At 34.6% G+C, this 15281-nt stretch overlaps 1 protein-coding gene and 1 long non-coding RNA gene across 12 annotated transcripts in view; one reads left to right on the top strand and one right to left on the bottom strand.

Annotated features, from left to right (window-relative positions):
* HERC1 (HECT and RLD domain containing E3 ubiquitin protein ligase family member 1) overlaps positions 1-15281 on the top strand; it is a 184014-nt gene that overhangs the window by 93924 nt on the left and 74809 nt on the right. For all 9 annotated transcript variants that reach the window (XM_077881396.1, XM_077881394.1, XM_077881389.1 and 6 more), the window contains exons 25-30: positions 1479-1530; positions 8638-8906; positions 10595-10810; positions 11469-11589; positions 11819-12056; positions 12209-12402. In XM_077881396.1, the coding sequence (XP_077737522.1) occupies positions 1479-1530; positions 8638-8906; positions 10595-10810; positions 11469-11589; positions 11819-12056; positions 12209-12402 (1090 nt within the window). The remainder of the gene's footprint in view (positions 1-1478; positions 1531-8637; positions 8907-10594; positions 10811-11468; positions 11590-11818; positions 12057-12208; positions 12403-15281) is intronic.
* LOC144303354 (uncharacterized) overlaps positions 1-15281 on the bottom strand; it is a 39689-nt gene that overhangs the window by 7699 nt on the left and 16709 nt on the right. Inside the window, exon 5 of one of the 3 annotated variants that reach the window (XR_013370432.1) lies at positions 9325-9444. The exons of the other annotated variants lie outside the window; for them this stretch is intronic. This is a non-coding gene — a long non-coding RNA (uncharacterized LOC144303354). Of the gene's footprint in view, positions 1-9324; positions 9445-15281 lie in introns of those variants that run through there. 3 annotated transcript variants of the gene reach the window in all.

The following is a 15281-nucleotide window of genomic DNA, read 5'->3' as shown; positions in this document are numbered from 1 at the left end:
CACTCACACACACACTCTCTCTTTCTCTCAAATAAATAAAATCTTTTTTTAAAAAGAGTGTTACATAATATACTATATGCTTCTTTTAATAAACAGAAAAACCTCAACAAAGTTAATTAAACCTAAGTTTAACTATTTGTTAGTTGTCATACCAACATTTTGTACTATAATATCTATTCCTTCTCCCCCTTATTTCTCAGAGGATTTGATTTAGTATTTAAAAATAAATAATTTATAAAAGCCTAAATTAGATGAGTGATTTAGGGCTGAAAGAAGATGAGAATTAAAGCTCTCAGAAGTATACACCTCAGCACATATCATGTGATGTCCTGCTAAAAGTGGATCACCAAATAGGAAGAGCAAATAATGACTTACATGATTCAGTGTCTAAAAGATAGAAGCAAACCAGTTGTTCAAGGGAAACACAGAAAGTTCTGGTTCTGAGGCCTGAGATAAAATTCTTCCATGAACCCTCATGATGAAGGTACTGTGTGATAGAAATGTTCTATTGCATGATGTCTTCAGGAGCTGTTGTGACATTTGGTATTTTGTCCAGCACCAAATGATCTGACACTATACTTATTTTTGGTGTGTGTGTGTGTGTGTGTGTGTGTAAGACAAAATGTGTTTATCCACAGTGTAGGTACATGTGTCTGTGTGTGACCAAGTTACAATTTTCTATAATGGCATTTCCTAAATCAATCTATTTTGTCATTTCTTCAGCCTTTCTTTTTGCCACAATTTTTTTTTATTGTGTGATAGAATACAAATGAAATTCCTAAGACGATAATGTCAAGTCCGTGCAAAAATAAGCTGTCTATGGGTTGTCTTTGGTTGGCTGCATAAGCAAAGTAGATAGTTGTCTATACCCCCGCCCCAATGGAAATATACTTCTTCTTGAAAGCCTTCATTGTTTTATAACAGTCTGCAGTTTCACCAATTTGAGATTTCTATATTTAACAGGCTTTTAAAAACATTTTAAAATCTTTTAAAATACTGCTAGAAGGTTTAGGACTGTTATTTTTCTGTTAGTATGGATTCATCAGATTCTCTTCCTCTAAACACCTAGCGAAGACTAGTGAGGCTTTTGAAAAGAATGTAAGTTGAGAATAGGGCAAGTAATAATTTTTGAGAATGGGACTTTACTAGTGGGAGCTTTAGACATCTAGAGGGTATTAATAAGATCATAGTGTATTTGGAAAATAAAAGACAAAGGTTCCAAAGAAGAAAACATGACAACAAAGAAAAACTTCTGCTACTTTTAATGTTTGTTAGTGTATACCTTGACTTTGTATTTTAGTATCTGAGAGTTACATACTTGGACTTTCTTAGAGCTGTTTTCAGTGGGTTTTTAAGGACTTTGTATGTTAGTCTGATTTGAGTAGTAAGTAGCACATTGCTATAATTATATATATTTTTATTCTAATATTAAAACATATAAAACAACTAAATTTTATTGTTTATTTTTAACTTAATAGAGTGGAAGACGAAATGTTGATTTGGACTTGGCATCATCTCATAAAAAGAGAGGTAGGTATTAAGAAATTGAAAATCTGGTTAAATAAAGTAGCTGTTTTTATATCTGATGATTTAGATATGATTGTCATTGAAGCATTATTGCAGAAACAAATTTAGAAACATCTTGAAAGACTTAAAAGGAAGATCATTCTCTTTAAAATATATACTCTTTTAAAATATAGAAGTGTCTAGGATTAATAATCAGTTCTGTTTCTCATTTGTCATGTGTTTTGACTTTGTAAAAAGTCCTATGGAACTCCAGAAGCAGTGCTTTACGTTACGGGGGTTATGTACATGATTTGCCATGTTTTAGTTCACTGGTATAATTGCCATAGTTGAAAAGGTGTTTCAGGGAGAACTCTCCTCCATTCACCCTCCTACATATGCATGCACACTTTAGAAAGTTTCCACTTTTTTCCTCTGTTCTGCTTAATATAAAGCATGTAAAGCATGAACTTAGGATTTCTAGGCAGAAATTTTCCCATGAGGAACAGTTTTAGAGTGCTATCAGGCATTAATTAAGCTTGTTTGTTAGAAGCTCTATCTTAGTGAATAATATACTTAAACTCTTGGTTCTATATACAAATATATGGAAAGGACAGCAGTTTCAGAGAATCTAAATTAAGGATAACTGAAAACTGTCCCAAATATTATTCTCTATTAATTGATACTTTTATTAAACCCATTTATACTGCAGTTGTGAAAATGAGATGTCTAAAATTGGCACTAGTGGCAATTTTTTAAAAGCCTGTGGCAAAATATCTTTCCTATGATATTAAATCTTCTGTACTTCAAAAGGAAACCCTTAAAAAAAAAAAAAAAAAAGGGAAACCCTTCTCTTCATAGCTTCCTTGGCAGGATGTTAGGTTCCCGCCATAGGAGAAAAACTGAGAAATGAGGGAAAACTAAGGAATAAGGGGAAGAAATGCACACAGTTTTTTCGTTTTTGTGTTTATAACTTAGAAGAAGAAATGTTGGTACTTCTATAGAATAAAATATGACAATATTTTGTCTTTTAATTAGAATTAAAATACAGAGAATAATTTTTCAGAAATATTAGGAATAATCACTAGAAATTTCTTTCTTGGAAAGTCTTTGGAGAGTATGACATAGCTGTTGGGTTTCTAAAAAATTTTAAGGTATTTGTGATATGAAGAAAATTAAATAATGTTTAATGTGTAATATGTACTTTATTATTTTCTAATTCTTTGAAAATTGGCAGTTCATGTGCCATGATTAGCGAGAGAATCCTTTTCCTTAACCCACCTGACTTAAGAATTAAATTTTTGGTTAATTCAGGTGAACCTTGTTGTTAAAATTTCTATTAATGAATGCATATCATTTGGTGCTAGAGAGAAGATGATTCCAGACTTAAGTAGCATAAGGGATCCAGTCTGTAGTTAAAGAGCCGCCTACTATACTAATTATATTTAAATATGATAGTCCATTAGCTAAAATTGTTCTTTTCTCTCAGATCCTTATCTTGTTTATGGAAATACAAATGTGAGATTTAGTCTATATTAGCAGTGACAGCATGTGGCAAAGTAATGTGTAGAATAAAATAGAAAATGGTATATTTATCTTTGAATTAAGCATAGCCTGGAATTCGAGTGTAAATTCCTTAGGAGAAATTATGATTAACACTTAAGAATTATTTTCTTAGAGTTGCTACCTGTTCAAGTTTTCAAATAATTATCTTATATGTAGATGTGGAGTTTCTGTAGTTTTAGATCTAAGTAAATACAAATGAATTAAACTGTTAATCTAAGTTTTGTTTGTGGATAAACCACCTTTTCCAAAAAGCTCAAGGTAGTACTGAAATCTATTTACCTGTTAGAATTTATTTTGTTTAAAACATAGGACCTCATGGGAAAAGTTTTTTTTTTTTTAATTACCCACTTAGGAAATTATGATAAGGAGGCAAACTAGTTATATAAATTTTTATGATATCACTTAATATGGTGCCAGTTTAGTAATCATTACATTTTAATGTTCTCAGAGAAGAATCTGCTGATGGCTTTGTTCCTAGGAATAGGTGACTAGAAAGTAGAAATACTATTTTAGGAAGGACAGTGAAAATAAGTAGTTTTCAATCTAATGAATCCTAGAGCTTGTGAATTAAACAATGAAAATGTACACTTGCTAGTTTTATTATGGATTTCTTTCTTTAAAGAAATAGACATTGAAAATACATTTAGGAGAATGTATTTTGAAAGGAATTTTTTTTAAAGATCATGTATGTTTAATGACTACCTTCTAACCACAGTGGTTTTTAAATTTTGTTTTGCTCTTAAATAATGGTAAAACAAGCTACCCTATTTTTTCATTATTTATTGCCAATATGGACCAGATGCTATAAGCCTTTAGTATGCCTATCTTCAGTAGGGCAAATGAACCTACCATGTCTGAGAATTGTTTAGGGCCATTTAGGTGTTGTGATTCTAACTTGAGCAATGGAGGAAAAGTAATGTCCAGCCAAGTGAGAATTCTTCTACACACTTGTTAATCCCTTTCTAATATTTTAAGGAGGAAATGTAAACTTTCCCCCTTATATAGCTTTTATAATAATTATTCTTGGTGGTCCTGAGTTATTAAAACCTAATAAAAAATTAGCTATAACAGCAGTTAATTATGTCCCATTTACTGAAGTTAAATAGTTATATCAGTAAAAATTACTGGTTGTATACAGTTTTTAGTTGCTCTTATTGTACTTCCAGAAACTGCTCCTTGGGAGTGACTTGTGCCTATCATTTCAGTATTTGGCATTGGAAATAACTAGGATTTGGACAGCCCGGGTGGCTCAGCGGTTTAGCGCCGCCTTCACCCCAGTGTGATCCTGGAGACCCGGGATTGAGTCCCATGTCAGGCTCCCTGCATGGAGCCTGTTTCTTCCTCTGCCTGTGTTTTTGCCTCTCTCTCTTTGTCTCTCATGAAAAAAATAAATCTTTAAAAAAAAAAAAAAAAAAGGAAATACTAGGATTCATGCTGTTGAACCAGGATTGCTTCTTCTGCCCTCACTCCCGTTAATGTTTCATAGTTGGTTCAAGCAAGCACATATAGTAGGAAGGGGTAGAGCAAAGTGAGCAAATAAATTTAGTTCAGTCAACTTGTTCAGCTCTATGGAGGCATAGAAGCTAAATTCTAAAGCCAAAAGGTCATAAATTACTTTAAAAAAGAGATAGGTGGGCAGCCCCAGTGGCACGGCGGTTTAGCGCTGCCTTCAGCCCAGGGCATGACCCTGGTGACCTGGGATCAAGTCCCACGTCGCCTCCCTGCATGGATCCTGCTTCTCCCTCTGCCTGTGTCTCTCTGCCTCTCTCTCTCTGTGTCTCTCATGAATAAATAAATAAAAATCTTTAAATATTAAAAAAAAAGAGATAGGTGAAATATATTTCTGTTTAGTATATTAGAGATAGTATGACATTTGCGTTCTTTAAACACCTATAAACTGCTTATCTATGCCAGTCATCATCATTCTGATCGCTTAAAACATACTAACAAATTTAATTCTTATGGCAGCTTGTCAGATTTTTTTGGCAAAGCCTGTTAAATGTGTTGGTATTTTGGTACTTTGAAAAATACTTAAAGACTTGTTGTAGTTGTGTTAAACTGAGCTCATCCTTCACTGAAAGATACCTTTTTGCAGTTACTTAACTGTAGTTTTCATACTTAAGCTGAAGCTGATTGCAGTGAAAAATGGTGGGAGGGATACCAAAGCAACATCAGCAGTCTTCTTAGTTAAAATATTACATGGTTTGATTTTTTTACTCCCTAAGTCTTTAAAGTGTTAGGGTTTTACAGCTATAGTAATACTGGAAACATTTATCAGCATGTGTGTTTTGTGGTTTAACATGTATGGGTGAAATGCTATTGTAACTATGCATTTCAAATTAGATTATATGAAGAAGAGCAAATGTAAATGTTGTCTCCTGTATCAAATTTCTCCTTTTGTCTTCTGATTCTTGTGTGGTAGTGTATTTACTCCTTTTTGGCCAGTTGAGCCCCAGAAAAAAGAAGAGCTTCAAGCAAGTACATGATGGCATGTTTAATTTTTTTCCCCTTTTAGCTTGCCTACATATTTTATGGTTTATAAAGTATGTATTGCAGCTCTGCCATGTTCATTTTGAAAATTCCATTTAAGAACCAAAGTTGTAAGGACAAGTAAACAACCTCAAAAATTTCTTGTTAGACTATATTTTCTTTTTATAGTTAGATGAGTGAATTAATACTAAGTAAGAACTGGACTTAGTCACCATTACTCTACAGAAGCTTTTGTTGTACTTTTCAGACACAGTATTTCCTATATTCAAATGAAACAATTTGAATAAACCAAAGATACCAGGTTGTTAAAAAATTTTTTTAAGACTAAGAGTTTTTTCATTTCTCATTTCCATAATGTAAGTTTTTGTTTTAAAGTATTTTTTAAGTCAGCCTAAATATTTATTCTATTTATTTATCCTAATGCTTTCATATAATGTTTTTCTTGTTTTTTCTTTTAGTCATACAAAGTTATGTTTGAGTCATATATCTAATAAGTTGCATTTCTTACATTGGGGTCAGCAAACTATGCCTAGTGAGCCAAGTCTGGCCTGTTACCTTTTTTTGTAAATAAGGTTTTTTTTTGGAACATAGCCAACACTCATTTGTTTATATATTGTCTATGACTGCTTTCCTACTACAGCAACAGAGTTGAGTGGTTGTAGTACATACCTTTATGACCCACAAAAACCTAAAATGTTTACTTTCTGACACTATACAAAAAGTTTAACCCCGGCTTTAATTTATAAAGAGGATTTTAATTGGTTGTCCACTCATTCCTAGAACATTTTGAGGTATGTTAAGGCAATTACTTCTTTATATATTCTTCACAGTTGAACCTTTGTGCAAGCAGGCAATTGACATTTCCATGGACTAGTGACTCATGACTTTGATTAATAACAGGAGTATGTAAGATCACTTCCCTCCCATAAAATTAAGGAATTCACATTATTAATTTAACAGATCGATTTTTTGAGTCTCTTTTTCCTCAGTTGGAAATTGAGTTCTACATAATTTTCAAGGTCTCTCCTACTTCTGTGGTTCTAACACTAGCTTGTTGCACATATCTTTTTGATTTTGAAAAGTAATTTGTAAGTATTGGAAAACAGAACTTTTTATTCTGAAATGTTATTATCGAACAAAGAAGTTCAGTGCAAAGAGCCAAAAACTATCATTTGTAACTTAAGGCTATTTCCAGATTCTGAATTTGGGGTGCCTAAAGAATGGAAAATGATTATTTCTTTTTTTAAAATTACCTTCTGCTTTATTCTTTAAATGTCATTTTTAATTTAATACATTATCCATCCTTGACATTATTCTTTGGATTTCTTTATTCTTTTCTAACTTACATGAAAAAATACTTAGCTATACAGTTTGGGAAGTTTTTCAGATTATTTTTCATGCTTAGTAAGACTGAAAATTCAGCATTTTTTAATCTTAAGAATTCTTGCTGAAACATGGAAGGCAGATAAACCATATATTTGTTGCCATTCTAAATTATTCTAGTAGAATGCTTATAAATTATTTTAGTTACTTTATAATAGCTGAATTTCTACATCTGATTTTGAAGTCCTGGGTTTTACTCACACCAGAATACTAAGTCAGAAATAAGTCAATATTGTCTTAATTTGTTTTCTCTGTGGGCATTAGTGTTTTAAGTAGTTCTCTTCCCAAGTCTTTTTCATCTAGTAATGCAACAAATATAATCTTTGGAATGCATATTTTATTGGGTACAGTAAGATGCATTCCTAATAGAAACATTTGGTATAGTTACATGATAGGACATTATACAGCACTCGTACAAATGAACTGTGGCTACATGCAATAACGTGAGTGCATATTAACAGTATTATATTGATGGAAGAGAGTATGCCCGAAAAGATGACACAAAATGATATTTTTTTTATAAAGTCAAAACTCACTAAAACTAAACATATTTGTCTTAGGACTACATATAAGATAAAACAATATTTAGCATTAATAAAAGCAGAAGAATGATAAACCCAGATTAGGGATAATGACAGCCTTAAATAGGAGGAGATAGGGAGAGATAGGTTGGATAGGTAGATATAAGTTAATACCAATTTTCTAGTTCTTGTGTTCACAGTTATTATAAATAAACACAGAAGCAGGCAACGTGTGGACCAATGATGAGAGTATATCATGAGCCGAGGATTATGATTAATCTAATTCATGTACCTGAGATGAATTAAATTTAAAAAGACAAAGCTTGTAAGAATTGAACCATTTATATTGGCATGTGACTTGGACAATTGTTGAGTTCAAACATATTAACATATTTGTTGTCTTACGTTTTACTCTATTAGTCTACAAAATGCCCACTGGCAAAACTAATGGTATTCTATCTAGCAACTGTTGTGGCATCAGTTGGTAATTTTAAATAGATACCATTTTACAGTAAATCTCATATATTCTTGTCTGTGAAACTTTGCTTCTTCTATATAGGAGTTTCACAACCTGCAATAAATATGCATATGACACAGTGAAAGTATTCCTTATATTAATGAAACCCAAAGGGTGATGTTTGTGTCTCCTTTTTTGTGTAAGTTTACTTGCCCTTCTATATTCATTTTTTGGTAATGTTTCATTGTAGATATGTAGACACTTTGCTCAGTTTTAACGTCCTCTTTGCAAAAATAATGTTAAATCAGATGAAGCCCTATTACTGTTAGGTCTTACTAGCAGTGTTCCAAGTGTCTAGTACTTTTTTGTTCATAAATGATGGCCTGGTTTAATACTGCAGAGCATTTTAAGCTAAGCATTTTGAGAGCAGCTTCTGCCTTTCTTTTTCTTGTGGCAGCGTGTTGCTAAAGCGCTTACAGAGACACTGATACATCAAACAGGGCTTTCCCTTTATTTTCTTACATTGCTCTAGTTTTTGTTTGTTTGTTGTTTTTTACCAAAGCATTTTGCTCAGATTCACGTAATGCATGCATGTTTTCAAACATGAGTGTCCATTTCTCACCAGTTGGTATGGTAGCAGCACTCAGCCCTCGTCTAGTTTCAGAATGTATGCTCTACCTGTTGTCACTGATACACGTTTGTTCTGTTTGTATGTAGGTCCTCTGCATAGTCAGTTGGAATCCCTGAGTGACTCTTGGGCTCGCCTGAAACATAGCAGAGACTGGTTATGCAACTCTTCTTACTCCTTTGAGTCTGATTTTGATCTGACCAAGTCTTTGGGAGTTCATACTTTGATTGAAAATGTTGTAAGTTTTGTGAGTGGAGATGTGGGGAATGCCCCAGGTTTTAAGGAACCGGAAGAAAGTATGTCTACAAGTCCCCAGGCCTCCATCATTGCAATGGAACAGCAGCAATTAAGGGCAGAAGTAAGTGTTGATACTTACTCCTCATGAGGCACTGTGGAAACTTAAATCACTGAATGTACAATAGTAGGAAAAACTTCCTTTTCTTCTACTTCCTTTTCCCTTTCCTCCTTCTGAACTTTTTGATGTCACTATCATAACTAAAACAGTATAGTATTTTGTTTGAAGTGGACAAAAATACATTTTTAATTGCCATCTCTTAGCAAGAGCCAGATACTTTAATCATGTCTTTCCTTGTCTCCTAGAAACTAGAGTGAGACTGGCTGGTGAGCATAAATATTGGCTTTTTAAAGCCCCCAGTTTTGACCCATTTGTCTCTACTTAAAAGGGGCTAGATTAGAACACCACAGTAATAATGATGAATACTAAAATTAGTGAGCAAAACTGTAAGGAGGCATAAGATGTCTGTATAGCTTATCTTCCTCAAGATATTTATTAATTATTCTGGTTTTAACCTGTACACAAATTCTTTAATACTCTTCCTTTCAGGAGCTTCATTCCACCTTTCTTTTCCAAGGAGGCTGGATTTAGTAGCTCAGGGCTTACAGAGTATTAAAAAAGGGAAAAAATTAGTAATCTTACATTGCAGAAACCCAGCAGACGTTACCTTAACCAAGTGATCAAGATTAACATCATCATTTATAAGTTATGATAATATCATGCATATCTGAAAATAATGTAATGAAAAGAAGACTTTATGATATTTTCCCCCAAATCCATAACTCTAGTCCAGTCATGAGAAAATATCAGGTAAACCCAAACTGAGGGACATTCTATAAAATACATAAATGGCTCTTCCAAAGGAAAGATGGAAACTGTCACAGATTAAAGGAACCTAAGGAAACATGACAGTTAAATATAACAGGCCATCTGGGATTGGATTTTGGAACAAAAAAGGGACATTATGGGTAAACTGGTAAAATCCAAATAAAGCCTGTGGCTTAGTTACAGTGTTGTAGCAGTGTTCATTTCTCAGTTTTGATACATAGTTACCTGAGGTGATGACCTTAGTGGAAAGTAGGGGGAGGCATACAGGAAACATCTGTACCATCTTTCAACTTTTCTGTACAGTTATTAGATGTATAATTATTTCAAAATAAAAGGCTTTTTTTTTTTTTAAAGGGTAGACTGATTGGCCACAGAGGTTGGTGGGTATTCCTAGGGAAGGTAGAGCCAGATGTTCAAGAGAACCACAGAGAAATCTTTCAGAAAAACCTTTTCTAATTCTTGATTAAATAGTAGTCATTCTATATAACTCTATATAACTCTATTATAAGTGAAGGAAGCAATAATCATAGTACCTTATGGTTTTGAAACCTTCACCTATGTATCCTCATGAGCATCACAATAACTATGAGTAGGTTAAAGTATTACAGTAATAGCCTCATTTGACACATGACAAAACTGAGATTCAGGAAGTCAAATGAGTTTCCCAAGGCCACATAGGTCTCTTACACCCAAATCTATTTTACTCGTTGTCCTGTGTAGCCTCTTTTATACTGACATATGCTTATAGAGGTCTTAGAAATATTTTTATTTTAAAAGTCATAATAATAAAATGTTTAAGAGAATAGATTTCTAAGAAATGTCAGAGTTTTCTGTGTGCTAAGTAATACATGATCTATGTTGGAATTCCTTTGGGTCTCAATTCAGGAAGGACTCTAAAATATATTTATTTTACTTTTCTCAAGCTTCGTCTAGAAGCACTTCACCAGATCCTCGTTCTGTTGTCTGGGATGGAAGAAAAAGGTAGCATCTCTCTGGCAGGAAGCAGGTCAAGTGCAGGCTTCCAGTCATCCACACTGCTCACATCTGTGAGGCTGCAGTTTCTAGCAGGTTGTTTTGGTTTAGGCACTGTGGGACATGCAGGAGCCAAAGGAGAGAGTGGCCGATTGCATCACTATCAGGTGGGTGGTGGATCTGTTGTCGTGAGGATGACACCTTGCAGTACATTCAGATTATAATTTTATTTTATTTTATTTTATTTTTTTACAAAATCAGTTTAATAATGCTGAATGTTCTGGTGTTTAAGATTGAGGTTTAAAGGTAAAAAGACTTTTAAATGACTCAAAGATATCTCATTGGTTTAGTTTCCTGAGTAATAGTATAGTTGGGATCAGGTGAGCATCTTTACTGTTGTTCTTATAGATTCTTTGCTGGCTCAGTTTTCTTAACCCTTAGCCAAATTGGAGAGAGATAGATCTAATTTGGGATAGAGATTAGTGTTTGGGAGGATGGATTTCAAGAATTTGCATTTGCATTTAATCACTTTACCTAGTTTCTCTGGTGGCTTGAAAAAAAATTCTTTAAGTGTTCTCTTTATGTCTTCCCTATTTAGAGAAGAAAAATTGCTTTGTGGGAAAGGAGAAAGATTATATAGAATGAAGAACTGTCAAGCATTTAAATATAAATTTATTATAAAGCTTTTACATACTAAAATATACTGAATAATTAAAAACTACCATAGGACTTTATCACAGAATGATATAAAATGCCATTACTTTTATTTGGGTAGGAGGTATTATTGTTACTAATACAAAAAGTAAATCTTTATGTATAATTCAGGATGGGATCAGAGCAGCTAAAAGAAATATTCAGATTGAAATCCAGGTGGCCGTGCATAAAATTTATCAACAATTGTCTGCTACCCTAGAGAGAGCTCTGCAAGCAAACAAGCATCACATTGGTGAGTAACTGCCTTCACAAATATAAGTTACATTTTATGCTAGATACTTAAGGTGTTCTACATTTTGTTTTAACATTAGTAGGTCAATTTACGGTAGAGAATAAATATTTGAAAATGTAATAGTGTTCTACATTACTATTTATATTTTGGAATATGATTTATTTTAGTAAATGCTTTGTTTACTTCAAAAAAGATTCTCAGTTCTCTTTCTTTTTTCTTTCTTTTGTAGAAGCCCAGCAACGTCTCCTTTTGGTTACAGTTTTTGCTCTGAGTGTTCACTATCAACCAGTGGATGTTTCTTTAGCAATTTCCACTGGGCTACTAAATGTATTGTCACAGTTGTGTGGCACAGACACCATGCTAGGACAGCCTCTGCAGTTGTTGCCAAAGACTGGTGTTTCCCAACTTAGCACAGCTTTAAAAGTGGCTAGTACAAGATTGCTCCAGATCCTAGCCATCACTACAGGGTGAGCATTATAGATGTCTCGGTGGAACTATGGTGGGACTTGGTCTTTTCACATTTTAGTAATTTCCATTTCCCCCTAGTCTCCTTAATATATTTAAGCACAATTGCCCGGCTGTGTTATTACCACTGATTTTTTCCTGTTACTTCATGTAGGACATATGCTGATAAATTGAGCCCCAAAGTAGTTCAGTCCTTGTTGGATCTACTCTGTAGTCAGTTGAAGAATTTGTTGTCCCAAGCTGGTGTACTACTTATGGCCTCTTTTGGAGAAGGGGAAGGAGAAGAGGGTGAAGAAGAAGAGAAAAAAGTTGACTCCAGTGGAGAAACTGAGAAGAAAGATTTCAGAGGTAGCATAAACCCTTTTCTGTGTCATTGTTCACAAGTGTTTAAAGAGTCCTTGTGTGAATATCATTAGAATGTAGACTTCTTTTTGTTGTGAGGCATGAAGGAATTTTTTTGAAAGAAATTTTATGTGTTCATTTATAAACCCCTTTTCTCTCTAAATATGTATGATTTAGCTGAGCTTCTGAGTGAAACTTCTATTCCTAGAGTATGTTAGCCCTGAGGCAGTGACCATACTGCTCCCTCTCTAGGTTCAGCTTCTCCTTGGGTGTCCTGGCTCTAGAGAATCTACAGGTTCTAGGTGACTGATTCTCCCAGGTTATGTTTCCTAAGCATTTGATCTTGACTGCCCATCTTTAACTATAGTCTTTGCTTAAGTGCCCCTCTAGGACCAAGGGTTTTCATATTTGGGAACAAGGTTAGAATTGTAATAGCCAAACTTCTTGCTAGGCTGTTATGTTTCCTATCACCTTGTTGTATACTTCATTGCTATAATATGACCATCTGCTTATAGCTTTAAAAAACTATAGTGAATATTGTGTTTTGGTAGACTTTAAACCCTTAACAGCAAAAATACTACCTTTGTCTGCTATATGATTAAGGAATAAAGATTTAAAAATAGTCATTTATTTAAAAGATTTTTGCAAAACTACAATGTCTTATTACCATAATAAACTCTGGGAGCCACTAAAATCCTCTCTGGACCAGATAGCTAGCTAGCTAGCCAGATAAATGAATGATAGAGAGAGGGCAAGTTACTTAACTATTCTGTGCCCCCAATTCCCTCATCTATAAAATAAGTATAATAGAGCCAACCTCCCAAGAGTGTTTGACGATTAATTAAATACACGTAAAGCACTTAGAGCAGTGTCTGGCACATAGTAAGAGCTATGAGTGTGGATGTCAGTATTGGAATATTACAATAATATTAAAATTAGATAAAGTAATATTTAAATAATATTGTATAGATATGCAAGTGAATAGAGGAAATACCCTGTGGATACAAAAATGATAAAATATTGTCTCTACTCTCAGGAACCTTCTAGGGTAATGAGAGAGGCAGACATGCCAACAAATAATAACAGTGTAATACAAGAAGCTCAGAAGAAATAGCTGAATCTTTTAAGTTAGCATCTAGGAGGATGTATAAGTCTGATTAAGTACCAGCTTTTGATTTCAGAAGCTGAACCTGTGGCAAATTTCTTCTCCCTGTTCATATAGAGAGTGTGGTACTTACACAAAGAGCGTGGGCAGACTCACAAGGCATGGTAAAATAAACACAAGCGTTTAATGCCACCTCCTATTTTCCCGAGTTCCAGTGAGGAATATAAGGTGGTTAAGGTAATAGTTTCTCACCATTTTGTACTTAATACAGCACATGGTAGACAGTAGAGAAGACACAATAGAGTTACTTCTCAATCTATAGGTCCCCAGGAAAACTGGGCCTTTCCATATCCAGTAAAGAAAGGAACAGTTTGAGGGGCCTGGGTGGCTCAGTCAGTTAAGTGTCTGCCTTTGGCTCAGGTCATGATCCCAGGGTACTGGGATTGACTCCCATGTCTGTCTCCCTGCTCAAGGAGGAGTATGCTCCTCTCTTTCCCTCTTCCTCTCCCTTGGCTTGTCCTCTCTCTCACTCATACTCTCTTTCTCAAGTAAATAAAATCTTAAAGAAAAGGAAGGAGGGAGGGAGAGAAGGAGGGAGGAGGAAGGAAGGAAAGAAGGAAAAAGAAAAGGAAGAAAAAGAAAGAGGCAGTTCTTCCATGAATGAATCTTGGCAGGTATAACAGCAGACTGAATCCATATCCTATTCCTCTCAGGTCATCTTAGAGAGAATGCCATTGTAATCTTTGTTCATGAGGATGGCTGGGAGTGAGGCTGATTCTCGTCAGCAGTGGCCAGTTATTAATAACCCCACAAACCCTCTAAAATACTTAACTGAAAGTAAAGTGTACCTTTCACTTCAAACATGCTATTGCTACTGAAACCATCTGAATTACCAAGATATATCAACCAGCTTTATATATTTAAGGTCTCCAAATTTCAGTTAGTTTAATAATTTAGTATCTTGTTAGAGATACTTGTTGGGAATAAGGATAGAGAGTAGAATGGAGGCCTCATACAAGAGATTTTCCCAAGGAACTCCACCCAGAGAGAAGGCCTCATAGAAGAGAGGTAGCTTTTGAACTGGATTTTGAAGGATTGTATACAAACAAGGTTGGAATGATATGCGGGTATCCAGGGCAGAATAATAATTCTATATTCTTTAAACTGATATAAAAATATTTGCTCATTAGCATTTAAGTAAAGAAGAGTTAGAGTACCATGTAGAGGAAACATAGCAAAGGAGTACAATTGTCCCTAATTATTGCCAGTGTTCTAATTCTGTCATAGACATGCACACTCATCTCAGCAGAACAGAAGTCCTCCAGTTAAGATGAGATGTCTTTGAAGATAGATTCCTGGCCATCTAAGTGTGGCCCGTGGTGCTGAGGTCTCCTCTTAGTGACTTGTCTTTGTATTCCTTAATTTGACATGCCAGGATCTCCCTGAAAGGAGTGCTACATATTCCTGCTTCCAAATTGTTATGATTTTATATGTTTTAGTGCCCCTAGAGACTGACATTCTGGGCAACTGCCTCATTGGCATCCTTCTTCCCCTTGACTCTGAGTAGGACTTTGCCAAGCTGACATGGTATGAAAGGTGTTAGATGTTGGTAGAACATGGTGTATTATAGGAAGAGCAGATAGTTCTCTGGCCTCAAAATGCGCAGGGTGGAGAGGAGACTATGAGGGGTGACAAGAGAGAGTCTGGTATTGATGCTGGTGAAAGAACTGGAAAGATTGGTCAGGGCAGGTTTGTATGAAAGATCTTTACACATCGAGCT

Source organism: Canis aureus, chromosome 32, assembly GCF_053574225.1.
Source record: "Canis aureus isolate CA01 chromosome 32, VMU_Caureus_v.1.0, whole genome shotgun sequence".
In the NCBI taxonomy this organism is placed as follows: domain Eukaryota; kingdom Metazoa; phylum Chordata; class Mammalia; order Carnivora; family Canidae; genus Canis; species Canis aureus.
The sequence above is the reverse complement of the archived record's forward strand: the minus strand, read 5'-3'. Positions and strand labels throughout refer to the sequence as shown.